Source organism: Podarcis tiliguerta, assembly GCF_965153285.1.
Source record: "Podarcis tiliguerta genome assembly, chromosome: 11".
Taxonomy (NCBI): domain Eukaryota; kingdom Metazoa; phylum Chordata; class Lepidosauria; order Squamata; family Lacertidae; genus Podarcis; species Podarcis tiliguerta.
The window spans coordinates 33,455,225-33,469,207 of record NC_139544.1 but is presented as its reverse complement, the minus strand read 5'-3'; the positions used below and the strand labels follow the sequence as shown (position 1 = coordinate 33,469,207).

The window sequence follows — 13,983 nt, the reverse complement described above, 5'->3', positions numbered from 1 at the left end:
GAAATCATATCCCGCGCGTGCCAGGGGAGTAGCGGTACTGTATTTACATCCCAACCGTACGCGCGTTAACTCGGAAGCAAACCCCCTGAGCCACTCTCCCGCGTAACGCGCGCACAGCGTCTCAGCTTCAACTCGTGCAGCTGATACCAGGCATTGAGGCCCGATCGGTGGGTTGCGCGCACGCGCAGTAAGGGCACCGCGGGACCGGCTCCAGATGCGCGGCTGGGAACAGGAAAGGCGTCGACGTGCGGCCTGACGTCACAGAGGCGGCCCCTTACATAAGGAGCACAACGGCGGGCGGGGCGCGCAGAAGGTTCTGGCAGTTGGAGCGGATAGCGGGGTTGTTGCTGTTCGTGCGCGTAACGGTCGTCGCCGCTGGGGTTATTGTTTTGCCATGGCCCGTAAGTATGCGGCGTGGGCGGCGCCCGCCACCGCCCTGCTGGTGGCCTTCCCTCGCCTGTTGGGACTTGTATAATTGGCGGCGGCGGCGGCCTGGGGCCGAAGCGGGCCTTGCGGGGATCGTAGGCCAGCCGTGGGTTGCCGCTCCCGTGTTGTGGTCCCCGGCGGGCGGCTATTGTAAGGTCGCCTCAGAGACGTTGGTAGCTTCGCTTGCAACCCTGGCCGCGCTTTGTCCGGGGAAGAAGCCCCCGTTGACTTCAGTAGGGCTTGCTCCCGAGTAGACCCGGCGAGGGCTGCTGGAGAGGCCGCCCTTGTGTGTGTCTGTTGGGGTGAACGGGGACTCTGGCTGGAGGGAAGCGGTTCTCTTTTAAGAGGAAGCGATAGGCAGGGCTGGCCTGAGAAAGCACAGCTCTGTTTTCCTTCCTCGACCGGGGAAACAACATGCTCTTTGTGAGCAGGATACGGCCCTGCTGCGCTCGCGTTACCGTCTCCCCTATTCGGAATGAGCCGTGCGAAAGGGCCCTTTTCACCGAATCCGGGGCCCCAAACTGCCTTCCCCGAGTGGAGAGAGCTAGCGGGGGACGCTCGGTGTCCACGGGTGGATGCTAAATATGCCTCAATAGTTAAGTGTTTGCACTATGCGGGCTGTACTGTACAGTATTTTCAAACTGCAGCGTTAACTTTTTGGAAACAACAGCTGCGGCGGCGCCGACTTCAGTTTCCAGTGACTTTAAACTGAAACAAAAGATGCTGCTCAGTGTGTGTTATTTCTATAGAGGAGCGCTCCGATTTGTTCCCTCAGCAGGAACTAAGTCTTGCTGAGAGCTTCATTGAAATGTTAACTAGACTTGTACGCAGGCTTACTTGGAAACAAGGTCCCTTAAGTTCATTCCCCCAAAGGTGGTTCCTAAGTTCCTAATTCCTTATTCAGCACAGATTGAAGCTGCGTGAAATATGGCTGAAGCGTATGTAAACTGTACTGCAGCACTCAAACTTTTTCTACTACAGATTTAGTTGGTTGTTGTAGCATAGAGGTTGTTTTTTATTTGTTTGTTCAACTTATTAGGTGCTTGTCACCCAAAGGTCTCCAAGCGACTTGCAGCAAAATTATATGCACACACACACACATATAATATTTCATATTGGGGATCCATGGCATCAAAAGGCTAGCATAAAATATTTGTGCATGCATACCTAAAGGGCATTGGCATCAGTGCTGCTCAAGTTCTTGTCAACATGTATATGCAGTAGCCCACATTGGTTAGATCAGTTATATTAGCTTGTAGGCTAAGATGTCACAATGTTATTGGATGATGCACATTCCTTTGCAAGCCAGCCTGAATACTTGCCCACTTGATTGGATTTCAAACTACCTGGGCAAGCTAAGTATTTCCTTGGTGACTGGCGCCTACCAAAGCCACACTTTGTCAGGAACATTGAGAATATTGGCTATACTGTGGGCTGCGAAACTCGGTAGTGCAGCTGATCCAACAGGGTTTGCTTACAAGCTTCATTTACCAAAGAGCAGTCAAAGTGTGGTACTTTTAACTTAGTGTAAAGGGGAAAAGTTGGATTATCCGCAGCAGGATTTACTATTGTGCAAATAAGAGATGGACAATCTTTGGCTCTGTTGGTCAAAAGTAGGTACTAGTAACTGGCCTAAAGCCTAACTCTTAAAACTGTTCCAACTTTAGGTGGGAACCAGCGTGAACTTGCCCGCCAAAAGAACATGAAGAAAAACCAAGAACTAAATAAAGGAAAAAGAAAAGAGGATACTTTGTCGGCTTCTCAAAGGAAACAGAGGTATGTTTGCATAGCAATCTCTGCCTCAGAATGCTTAAAGATAAAATACAATTTCTGTACTGTGGCCCTGTCTTAGACTGAAAAATTATATTTGATGTTTGGGAAGCTACCTTAATGTGCTTAAGCTTGCATTTGGCTATTTGGAATGGATACAGTCTTGTTATAATTGAAGTGGGGGGGGGGGAGGTGTAGTTTAGAATTTAGAACTAGAACACCGAACTTTAAAACATTGAGAACCAACATTGTTCAACAGGACTTCTTATTATTCCCCATTGTGTGCTCCAAAATCCATTCTAGAGGGTTGGGGGATTTTTGAGGAAGGTGAGAAACCAAAACTCTTATTGTCCTGAAAATATTCATTGTTTCCACTAAACATGGACGTCACTCGCTCTTCATCTTTTCTTTTCCAGAGACTCCGAAATTATGCAGCAAAAGCAGAAAGCAGCTAATGAGAAGAAAACTCTTCAGACAGGAACAAAATAATCTGTGGCTGCATGAAGGACCTAATAATGCTGCAGTGCATCTCAGAATAATAGGGCCTAAGAAAAGACATATTTGTAAAAGTGGCCAGCCATTAAATGGTTAATGTTTATCTTCTACAAGCTCATTTGTCCAGTATGCATTTATTTTAGAATGTCTGATTAGTAGAGTGCATTTGCAACTGACTTGGCTTTAACTGAAATACTAGAAATAGTTCCAGTAAAATTGGATTCAAAGTTCCCTTTGCATGTCTACTAGTAATGATAGCAGTGGCTTGACTGCAGTTTTCATTGTTAAGTGTTGGCTTGGTAAATGGCTTGTGTGACTGTACCAGTTATTAAATATGCAAATAGACTGAGAATCCTGTCTGGCAGCCCAACAGCATTCAAAAATGATACCACTTTTAAAAGCCCAGGTCTCTGTTCTTGCTTTCCACTTTGTAAAGCTCAGCTGTAAAATTAACCGTAAATTATTTTTACAATAAAATGTTGCATGAAGTACTGTCTAAGTTGGAAATGGGTACACCAGACAGTTATAATAGCTTTTCCATTGTTTCTGACACGTTTGGGACAATTCAGAGGGTTCTTAGTCCTTTCATCAGCACAACTTTTCCATTGTGTTTCAATTGCAGCCTGAATACTTAATACAATTCTTCAACTGCTAAGTAAGATTCTCTATATATATTACTATGTATAACTGCAGCTTAAAATCTGTACTCTGAACTAAAATATAAATAACCTTCTCTTTTGTCTAAAGCTTGGTTGATTATAAAAATGGCAGCCAAGAATAAGTTGCTTAGTTTTACTGCTTTTTTTTTAGGCCTGACTGTTTTCCATAGTGATGTTAAAGGTCTAGCGGAATTACGTATTTGACATTCATGGTTGTACTTCAGCTAGTGAGCAAGAACAAAAGCCTGTTGACCTGGGATTAAGCCAAATTTATTCTTCTGTTCCGTGCTACGTCTCTTAAAAACAATAGAGCTCTGTGTAGCATATTAGCAGATTGGGGTGGAGGCAGTCGGGGTGACCCTAACTCGGGTTTCAGAAGTTCAAAGACACTGAAATCCAGCATACTAGATAAGTTGTTCTAGTACAACAAACACTCTGCTCTAATACTTTGACTTTTCTGTAACAGACTAGGCAACTGACCCCTTAGGAATTTTACCCAACATTCAGTGTCTTGGAGCAGTAGTATAGCAGTTTGTTAAACAAGGTGCACTACTAGTTTGGTAAAAGTTTGGGAGGGGAGAAGAAGCTGGCTTGTAAGACATATTAGTGGTCGCAAGTAAATAAGTGATAGATGGTTCTCTAATACTGCTATCCCAAGGGAAGATGGATTAGCCATACCCACTTTGTGTGTGTAAATTAAAAATGTCCAGCTTTTTAAAAAGGTAAAGCTAGCAGCCCACCCTACTTCTCCAGCCTTTCCTGGTGCTGTGCTGCTATAAGCTATGGTTTGGCTTGGTGTTGCATCCAAACCTAAGCTCATGATTTTATCTTTCATCAAACAAACCATAACATAACTAAGGTGTGTTCTACAGCTTACCACTTGTGGCTTGTCTTGAAGAGATTTACCCGAACCCAGACCCATGCTTTGATCAGACAAGTCATGGCTTCAATTGCAACTGCAGAACTGGAGAAGCAAGGCAACAACTACTTTCTCTCTGGGAAAACTACATGTTTGCTCATTTTCAGTAAGCCATGGCTAGAGTTACCTGTGAACTGCCCTCTTGTCTTGCCCTAGGCAAGGTAGTTCCTCTAAAAAGATTCAGAAGCAATACAACATACACAAGTGAGTGAGAAGATTAAAGATCTTATTCTAAAACAGCAGGCAATGTATACGTACCAAGCAAGCACTTCAGTCTGCCACTTGGAAGCCCTCAAGAAGCGGTGATGTGACTCCCCCAGGTAGCCTCAGTTTGCATGGCTTTGTGGCCAATCAGTCCATGCACGAGCTTCAAATAAACTGCCCCAAACCGTCCAATTTTATAGATAGCCTGTGTGGCTTCCAAAACTGGCTATGTGCAGATCATCCATTAGCCACCCCCTCCCAAGGCTTCACTTTCTCAAAACAATGTCCAACACCAAAGAAGGTACCCAGCATTATCCTCCACAACTGATTAAGGCAGCTTTGTGTGGTGCTTCACCTCCCAAATTCTCAGGACATTAATGTTCTCACACCATCAAAAAACTTAACAAGAGTGAGGGAGGGGGAAGGGACAAGCTGGCAGGGCTCTATGTCAGACCAATTAATTCCTCGATACATTTTTTTCCTTGCAGATGCATTTCCCATACACCTCTATTGGGATAATCAAAACTGAGCTTTAAGAAATTGAGCTGGGCAAGTAGCTGTGTATGCACCATGTGTTGTACAAGTGCTTTATACAAGCCATGCTTGCATCAATAGAAGGTTCAGCTTCTGTTTGTGATGCATTGGCTGTAGTCATAGCTGTCAACTGTGATAGCTAAACACCAGTATTCCCTCCTAAAGTAATCGCTTACTGGTTTCATGTCTGTTTCCATACAGAGATAAACTGGAGCTGTATAATGATGGCAGTCTTAATCCTACCCATGTGGTGTCTGCTTTTACACTTAGCTAGAGGCCGTGCACAGGTTTGTAGAATGCTGCTGTTGCAAGTATACATTTTTTAAAAAAGCTTTGTAGGATTTCAGGGCAGTGTACAGTATTTTTGAAGGAAATAATAGAGTACTGTTTCCCATATACATATACAAATTGATATGTAAATTTCATGAGACTTGCTCAGGTCAACTACATTTTTTATTCTGCCCACTTTGCTTTAATAAATGTGTTAATAAATTTATTAAAGCATTTTTACCCTACACCTTAACTAAACAGACTCCTAGATCAATAAAAAGTCACTCTTTGGCCCCAGTTTAACAATTCAAAAGACATACTGTATCACAAAATAATCTGCAAGGAAGAGAAGACTTGGTTCTTATGGACTGAACGAGATCCATCTGCTCAGTTGCATTCCCTTGGGGAAAGGGACAACAAATTGCTTAAATATTTCTGGTTCCATGTGGGAAGTATGTAATTTCTGTTCCAGTATTTGAGAACCTTTTGTAAGCTAATTTGAGAGCTTCCTGGGACTATAAAGTGGAATATAAGTTCTACAAATAGGTTCAGGAGCAAGGAGAACACCAGTTCTTAAAAAGAATTTCTTACAGGAATTACAATCAACCAAATGTGTGACATGTTTGGTAGAATGACTGTTACTAGGTACTGAGGAATAGACAAAGGCAGTTGAGTTACTGGAATAGCTTTGTATCCATTCTCTCCCTCAGTTCAATAAAACATTGCCAGAAATCCATAGAAATGCTGGTTTGCACTTGGTTACTTTCAGCTAAGCATTTCTGAGAGGTCTTTAAGGAGACTTGGTTTGTACCTCTACAGGTTACATCTAGCAGGTACGGATTTTAAACACTATACTGGAAAAGGGCTATATGCAGAAGCAGGCATTTGTGAAGAAACTGAGAATAGACCACAATAATACAAATGGTACACCAATTAGAAAAGAGGAAGGACTGGGAACTTGTGGCCATCCAGTTCTGTTCATCCCTGACCATATCTTATCCCAGGGTTGAGGAATCTGTCTCTCCAACACCTGGAGGGACACAGGTGCCCTCCCCCGAACTAATATAAGGGAAATCATTTACCACACAAGAATGCCTCATTCCCTCTGAGTGCAAAATTGGGGTAAGCCTTGTAACTGGTATAGCTTGATAGCAACCGTAAGTGGCCATCTGCGATTTCCTGACCACACAAGTCTATGGATGATTTCTGGTACAGATTTTTTTCATGACCTTGTGGGAAACGGCTACTACTATAAATCGTTTTAAAAAGGCATTATACAAATCAATGGAGATATGGTTTATCAGCAGCGGTTGGCTTTGATGGCTAAATGTTCGGACTGAGGCAATAAGCATCGGAATATCAAGTGCCCCATATAAATGCGGTTTGTTGTGTGTATTATCCCATATAAATGCGGGCTTTCCTATGAAGCAGATATAGGGGAACTTTCCCTCTCCGGATGTTGCTAGGCTACAGTCTCATCAACACTGATCAAACCATCTCAAGGTGATTTACGTATGAACGAATTAAAAACACACAAGCAACAACAACAACAAATATCTTTGGAACAATACCTCAAGCCCTAACAAGTGGACAAGTCGTAACCCTGGCGAAGTCAACCACTAACTAGACTTGGTAGGGTTTGGTCTCCCACATCTTCCCTATCTACGTGGATCGAAAGAAGGGCTGGGCAGCTGGGATGCGAGGGTTGCTTTTTAATCCCTCGGTCTCTCTGCCCAGTGTTGGAAACGGAATCCAGCACCAGACTCTCGTTGCGCAACAAAAGTGCGGCTGCTACCTGTGGAATTCCCACCCCTTGCCCCGCCCCGCTTTTGTCGCAGGAAGGAGGAGGGAAGAGCTTGCGACCTCCTGGCCTGCAGGGGGCAGTAAGGCAATCTCCCCTGAGGTGGCGGTGCTCGCGAGAGGCCTCTGTCGGTGGAACTCCTCCCCTCCGGTCGCTGACTGATGACGTATAAGCAGGAGGCCCTGTGGAAGAGCGCCTTCATCCCGGAGCCCTCATGGCTTCTTGCGGCGGCGACGAGGCGGTGCTGTTCAGACGCGGGGCCGGGCAGGTACTGGGGTAGGCCGGGCTTTCCGTGGCCCTTCACAGGGTTTCGCTTTCCCTCCATGGGGGCCGCTGTCGGCTGAGCGGGCGAGGCGAGGCCGCTCCTCCCACGTGAGGCGCTGCTCAGGAGACACTGAGCTTCGCAGTTCAGCGGAGCGGATTCTGAGGGGAAAGGAGCTGCTTTTTTATTTTTTTACTTTGACGAAGTAATATAAGTAAATAAGAATAAAATTGTACACCCCGTCACCGAGACCATTCCATTGTAACCTCCCAAACCCTCTTGCGAGGGTGTGACCCCTTTCCGTTTTAACAGTACAAATTCTACACACACCTTCCATAGCTCCTCAAAATCATTTCTCCTGCATGTTCCCCGTCTTAATGTCACATTAGAAAGTAACTGCTTAAGTGGGGTGGGCAAGAAGGTCGACCCGCTTCCAAAACGGAAGCAAGCAGTGGTATAGTAAGGTGAGTGGATTTAGTGGTCTCATTGGGCATCTCTTCTTTAGATGGCACTGTGGACTAGGCTTCAGTCCACTTACCTGGTCCTGTTAGGTTACTTCTGAGTTAGACATGTACACCAACTGCAAATGCTGCATACCAGCCCTGTTGCTTGGGGCAGGGGCTTCTGTTCATTCTGCTGAGTGGGGCCTTGAATTTCTGCTCCAAAGGCTTGCCCTAGCAACTTCAACAAAAGCATGAGCTATGCACAAAATACTGTAAAGCTGTCTTGGAATGCAACTAGTTTCACAACTAAGTTCTACATGCACAAGGGGATGCTTGCATTTGCACATGGCAACCAGTTGTTGTAACCAGGGGAAAGCCTCTTAGGATGTGGCATGGCAATCAGTCATTCAAAGATGGTTTAAGGAAAGGAAAGGAACCATGTGGCAGCTGCCATGCCTGAACTAACTTTTTAGATGCCAGCAGTAATATAGTATATAGCATGAGATAATCTTAATATATTGAAGAAGCCGCACCTTTAGATTTGGCTGTAACTCTCAAAATATCTTTTGGGTTTTTTAAAAAGTTTAAAATAAAAAGGAAACCTACAATTCTGTTTTGTCTCTACAGAGTGATGATTCTGATATATGGGATGATACAGCGCTCATAAAAGCATATGATAAAGCCGTTGCGTCCTTCAAGGTAAAACATACTCTAGCCTGACCCACCTGCTATGCAACATGTGAACTGCAAAGACTCAAGCTTGTATGGTGGTCACCCATTCTGATCCTTCACTGTCACCCCAAAGATAGGTGGATTGGAAGAAAGGGACAGAAGAAGATTGTTGCATTTTTCTTCTCTCAATATCCTTGTGGTTTTTAACAGCTGGGCTGAAAGCAGATAGTCCATGGAACAGTTCTTAGTGCAGAAATGCAGTGACAGGGAAAACGTCACCTGTTCAGTTTGTCACATACATTTTTAAAGCTAAAGGAGCCTGCCAGGAAAAAGCTGGCTGCTCTAAGAAGGACATTCTGTACATATACTATTTTTTATTTTTAACATTGCCTTAGAAGTTAAGTTTTTATGCTTGATATGTTTTGATTAATCAAATTTGGTGCAGTGCATCATTATATCAAATGATCTAGATGAAATATATGAAAATTTCAAGTAATAATTATTGTATTAATACTAGTAAAAAAAAATTAAATACCAATAGCTGTAACACAGTTTAAGGAGTTAATGGAGTTGGAAACCTGCAAAATAATTATTTTGTATCTTCTTTCCATCAGAATGCTTTGAAGAATGGTGACTGTTCAGAGCCTTTGGATAAAACAGAACAAAATGCTGGGACAAAAAGAAAAAATAATAAAAAGAACAAGAGTAGGAAGAAAAGTAATGCTGGACCACAGAAACAGGTGATTTTGCAGGGAGGGGAACTGTGACAGGAGATAGTACTAAGAATGTTGTTTTTAAAATTGTGGCATTAAGATCCTGTTTCTTCAAACATAAATATATGCTCCCATATACAAAAATCTAAAGCTTTAGCCATCTTTATCTTGTTGCACTTGAATTTTTACAAGGAAATAACCTGGTTTTTCCAATGGCCTGTATTGTGCCTTTAGTTCAGTTCAGGTATTCCAGTCCTTAAAATGGGGAAATACTTTTTATATATGCAATACTAATGTATTATGCTGTTGGAAAGTATTTTTAGGTAGTGCATCTGCAGAACTATTTTAAACAGAGGTGATAAAGGATGAAGTTTTAAAACTGATTAATACAAAGAAAACGTAGCATGATACTCAAAGTTGAGTTTTTAAAGCTAATGTGGCTAACAAATATAGAAGGAGAGTGCAGTTTACAATATGTTAATTTTTAGATAGGTGTGTTGAACAGGTATGTCACAAATATGACATACATGTGTGCAGGAGAGGGAAATCATACTTGTATAGTAGAGTGAGGAATAAATTCATAATACCACCAACTTAACTTTTTTCCCTTTCAATGCAGTGGAGAGTTAATGATGCGTGCAGTGCAGTTTGGTCTGAAGATGGCAACGTGTACCAAGCAACTATTACCTCAATTAACTGGAAGAAAGGGACTTGTGTAGTTGTCTATACTGGATACGGAAATAAAGAAGAGCAAAATCTGTCAGATCTGCTACCACCAACGGATGCTGAGGGAACAAATGAGAAAAGTGCTGCTGAGGTGAGGCCAAGTAGAAAATTTACACTTCATTGAAATGGGAACAATTTATCATTGCTACACGTCTTTCACAGCTCATGGAAGTACAGTGTGTGAGGATTAAAGCTAAAGCACATGAAATAGAGGATTTTACCGTTTTCTGTGGGAGCTGAATTTAGTCCTGGGCCTCCTGCACATGATTTATTTCGGGGGGGGGGGGGGCACAGCAAAGCCACATGAACCCCTCATAGCAAGACTTTCTGCCTGTTTGCATAGCAATTTCTGATTGGGAGATTAAAATTCTGCTGTCTGCTTTTTATAGAGCTTCTCTAAAGAGCGTACAGAAGAATGTTTGTAGTAAACGCACAACACAAAGGTTGGAGATGTAACATGCCTGCAATTTCAGAATAAAAGGCAGCATTTCCACCCACACACATTCCAGTGCTATCTCCATGGTTCTTGAGCCCAGTTGTATATTGGTCTAGTAGTAGCTTTGATCCCATTTACTCGAGCAACTGCTGTATATCCATAAGACCACATGGCAAGCAGCTCAAATAGTGAGGTAAAACAAAAATTTTGCTGGCTCCCTTTGCAAAAGATCGAAAGCATTTTGCTGTGCTTTCACCTTTTTGTGCTGCTTGTGGCAGGCTACTTCTGTTGCAGCCAGGGAGTGGATTTGATTGTTCATATTTGAAGCATGTTAAAATGCTTCTAAGTAACATCCAGTATTTATTTGTTTTTTTAAAAATCAAGGCAGAGGAGTAGGACATAAGCAATAATAGTTAAAAAGGCAGGCATGGATGAGAGTATGTCAAAACTTAAGTAGAAATAGGGGAAGGATGAAAGTAGAGTTCCAGAAGGGCAGGTTCATAAAACCTTTTAATAGTTTGCATTTAAGAGGGTGTCTTTTGGAATGTCACAAATTCAAAACAGAAGAAAATAATGTTGCTTTTTTGAGTTTCATTAGTTATAGCTACGTATGGCTTGCAAATACTGGTTGCAAATTCCTAATTACTGTTATTTTTTTAGAATGAAAACGAGACTCAGTATTCAACAGATGAAAGTGACATCTCATTCCGGTCACCTGGAAACAAATACAATCGTACTAAATCAGCACAGTGGAATTCTCACTTTCCTCCACCACCACCAGTACCGGGCCTTGGAAGGGTAAGCATAGAAGCAAATCTGAAAGACATCCAATTACTATATGGTAGTGTTCCAGCTATTTAGAAGAGTAGTATCTTTACCTTTACAAGCAGAATTACAGGTGCCATTCTAGTCATGGATTTTTTTTGAGATTTGGGGGTTGCTGTATCTTGCATGCTTAATTTTGCAAGCACTGGTATAATGAAGACCTTTTATTGTATTTTAAATTACTCTCATGTAGACTGGAATGAAATTCAGTGGACCTCCACCCTTTTTATCAGGCTGGCCTCCACCATTTCCATCAGGACCACCGGTGAGTGATGGGTAAAATGTGTGACAGTAAAGGGATACTCTTGTCACAAAAGGGAAAGTTCATAACCCAGACGCTGAATGGTACCACCTGAGCTGGGGATTTAAATAATGGAATGTTCCCCTACAATTATTATTTCCCTAATTCAATTAAATTTGCATTAAGCATTGTTTTAAATGTTTGTATTGAACAATTGTTTCTTCTTCAATGTCTTGAGAAGAAAAGGTAGTTATTCCAGTTCAGAAGTCTTTCATTTATCTTTTTAGTTGATACCACCTCCACCACCTTTCAGTCCAGATTCTCCTGACGACGACGAAGCATTGGGAAGTATGTTAATAGCCTGGTATATGAGTGGCTATCACACTGGTTACTATCTGGTAAGAAACATACATCTTTTCTGTACTAAAATGCAAGCAACTTGCCTAAGTCACCAATTAAGGTGCTAACACTGCTTAAATAGGTTAATCTTTCGATTTGTGGCTGGTCAGCACCTGACAGATTACATAAAATAAATATTTCTGTAGCTCATTAAAGAGACATGGAACACTGGGGCTGACAGACTTGCACACATTTAATCGGGGGACAATTCTGCTGTGTATTATCTTCTGATTATAGGGAGTGTCAGCTGGTGCGCCGTCTCTTACCCAAAGACCTACTGAACTGCTTTTACCACTGCTATTAAGAACATTTAGATAATCAGGTTGAGTGTAATATGATTTCCACCCCCAGTAATTTAGAGAGCGGAAATATGAACAGGTCCTCTGTAACAACCCATTCTGTCTCTTGTATTGCACAGGGTTTAAAGCAGAGCCGCATGGAAGCTGCCTTGGGGAGACATGCCCACTCTAAGTAGCTGTTGTAAGTACTGCATTTTGTTTTAACTTTAACTTGCAATGGAGGGCAAGCTGAACTTAGTTTCATTTTAAAGGCACAAGATCAGTTTTGGGCTGGTGACATTTTTTTTTTTTGCTTTTTCTGGAGATAGGAAAGCACACCTTATGGTGTTTCCTTGGGAGCCCACAGAAAATAGGCTCCTGTAGCTAAATGAGTCCAGGGTTGCTGCAAAGGGGGGGAGGGGGTCAAATACTAGAATGTGGCTTGTATGAGTATATTTTCCATAAAAGAGTGCATGTGTATGAGAGATGGATGGCTATCAACATCAGATTTTTAAGTTTCTTCTATTTCTGATATAAAGATCAGCTTTGATAGAACATGATCTTAGCATTGGCATAACTTCTTCTAAAATGAATTTACTATCCCACATGGTCTTTTTAAAACTAGGTTTAAAAAAAAAATCCCATGAAGAAGGATATCCCAACTCTGTATTGGTCAGCAAAGAACCTTTCAATGCTAGCAGGATTACTGACTGGATAACTCAGAGAGGAATCTGCCAGCAATGTTTTCATCATCATTAGCAAGATTTCTGAATGGATAGCCCTGCTTTTTTTGCAAGGTGCCCATATCTTGTTAATCATCGGGTACCTATTCTGGACTAAGTGAACTGTTCTTCAAGTGAATCTGATTATTTGGACTTGCTTTGATTTGTAAAGCAATCTTTCAATTTGTAGAATATCTTCATTTCTAACTCTTCAGTGATGCCAAGCTGACTACACATTTAAACCTTAAACGACGTCAGTTTTATGGGATCTAACCATATTTTGCCGAAACTGATGTATGTCCCTTTCTAGCTGTGGGTGGCAGTGGTGACAACAGAAACTGTGTAGTCACGTGGTTAATTATGCAGCAGTCCAAATCCTAGGACTAAAACAATTCCTAGGTAAGTTGAGAGAGAGATTACTTATCAGTTACACCATTCAACTGGTTTGTATTAGTGATCAATAAAATTATTTTTTTCCAACTTGCGTTTGTATAATATGTCAGTGGGTGGGTGTTTATATTTAGAAAGCTTCTAGGTAATTTGTAAATTACCAATCATCTTTTAACATTTTGTTGTGGATGAAGATTACATCTCTGAGGGAACTGAACTTGAATTTTTATGCAATGATGTCTTTAGGTTGTTCAGCACACACCCATCTAGGTTAAACATTTTGTTAGCAGGAAAACATAGCACTAATTTCAAAACCAGAATGTAATTGTATTCCTAAATAAAATACCATATGAGATTATACTATTTTGGAAATACAACTACCCTTCATCTCCTTAACCCTAGCTTCTGAAAGTCTAGGTTACATATGGCAGCAACTTCCCTCTCCTCCCTTGGGTCTTTCAAATTTCAGTGGCACCCTGTGCAAAGCCAAAATTTGCTTCCCCCACCCCTCACTTTCCATTGTGCTCAATTCACTTCATCATGCAGTTCGCCCTAGACTTGGGCCCATTGTGGAGGAACTGGTTGTGCTGCCCTAAATCCGCCTCTACAAGTAAAACTGAGAGAGACCCTTGTCTGCAACCCTGGAGAGATGCTGCCATTTAGTGCAGACAATACTGTCCTAGATGGAGTAATGGTCTGACTCAGTATAAGGCAACTTCTGTGAGCCTCCTGTTTTAGTTTCCGTGTTATTTTAAAGGGAGGTTTTTATTGTTTATTTTGAATTACGAATGTTCACAT

The 13,983-nt window shown here is 42.1% G+C and overlaps 2 protein-coding genes across 2 annotated transcripts; both read left to right on the top strand.

Moving 5' to 3' along the window:
- The first annotated feature begins 248 nt into the window (after positions 1-248).
- Positions 249-3,179, top strand: SERF1B (small EDRK-rich factor 1B). The gene is made up of 3 exons (XM_083404484.1): positions 249-401; positions 2,094-2,202; positions 2,613-3,179. Exons 1-3 carry the CDS (start codon positions 395-397, stop codon positions 2,683-2,685), a joined length of 189 nt encoding a protein of 62 aa, XP_083260610.1. The 5' UTR covers positions 249-394; the 3' UTR covers positions 2,686-3,179.
- A 4,034-nt stretch (positions 3,180-7,213) lies between these two features.
- LOC310660231 (survival of motor neuron protein-like) lies at positions 7,214-13,275 on the top strand. The gene is made up of 9 exons (XM_083404546.1): positions 7,214-7,346; positions 8,411-8,482; positions 9,070-9,195; positions 9,788-9,985; positions 10,991-11,128; positions 11,349-11,420; positions 11,684-11,794; positions 12,214-12,275; positions 12,699-13,275. Exons 1-8 carry the CDS (start codon positions 7,293-7,295, stop codon positions 12,268-12,270), a joined length of 828 nt encoding a protein of 275 aa, XP_083260672.1. The 5' UTR covers positions 7,214-7,292; the 3' UTR covers positions 12,271-12,275; positions 12,699-13,275.
- The last annotated feature ends 708 nt before the right edge of the window (positions 13,276-13,983 follow it).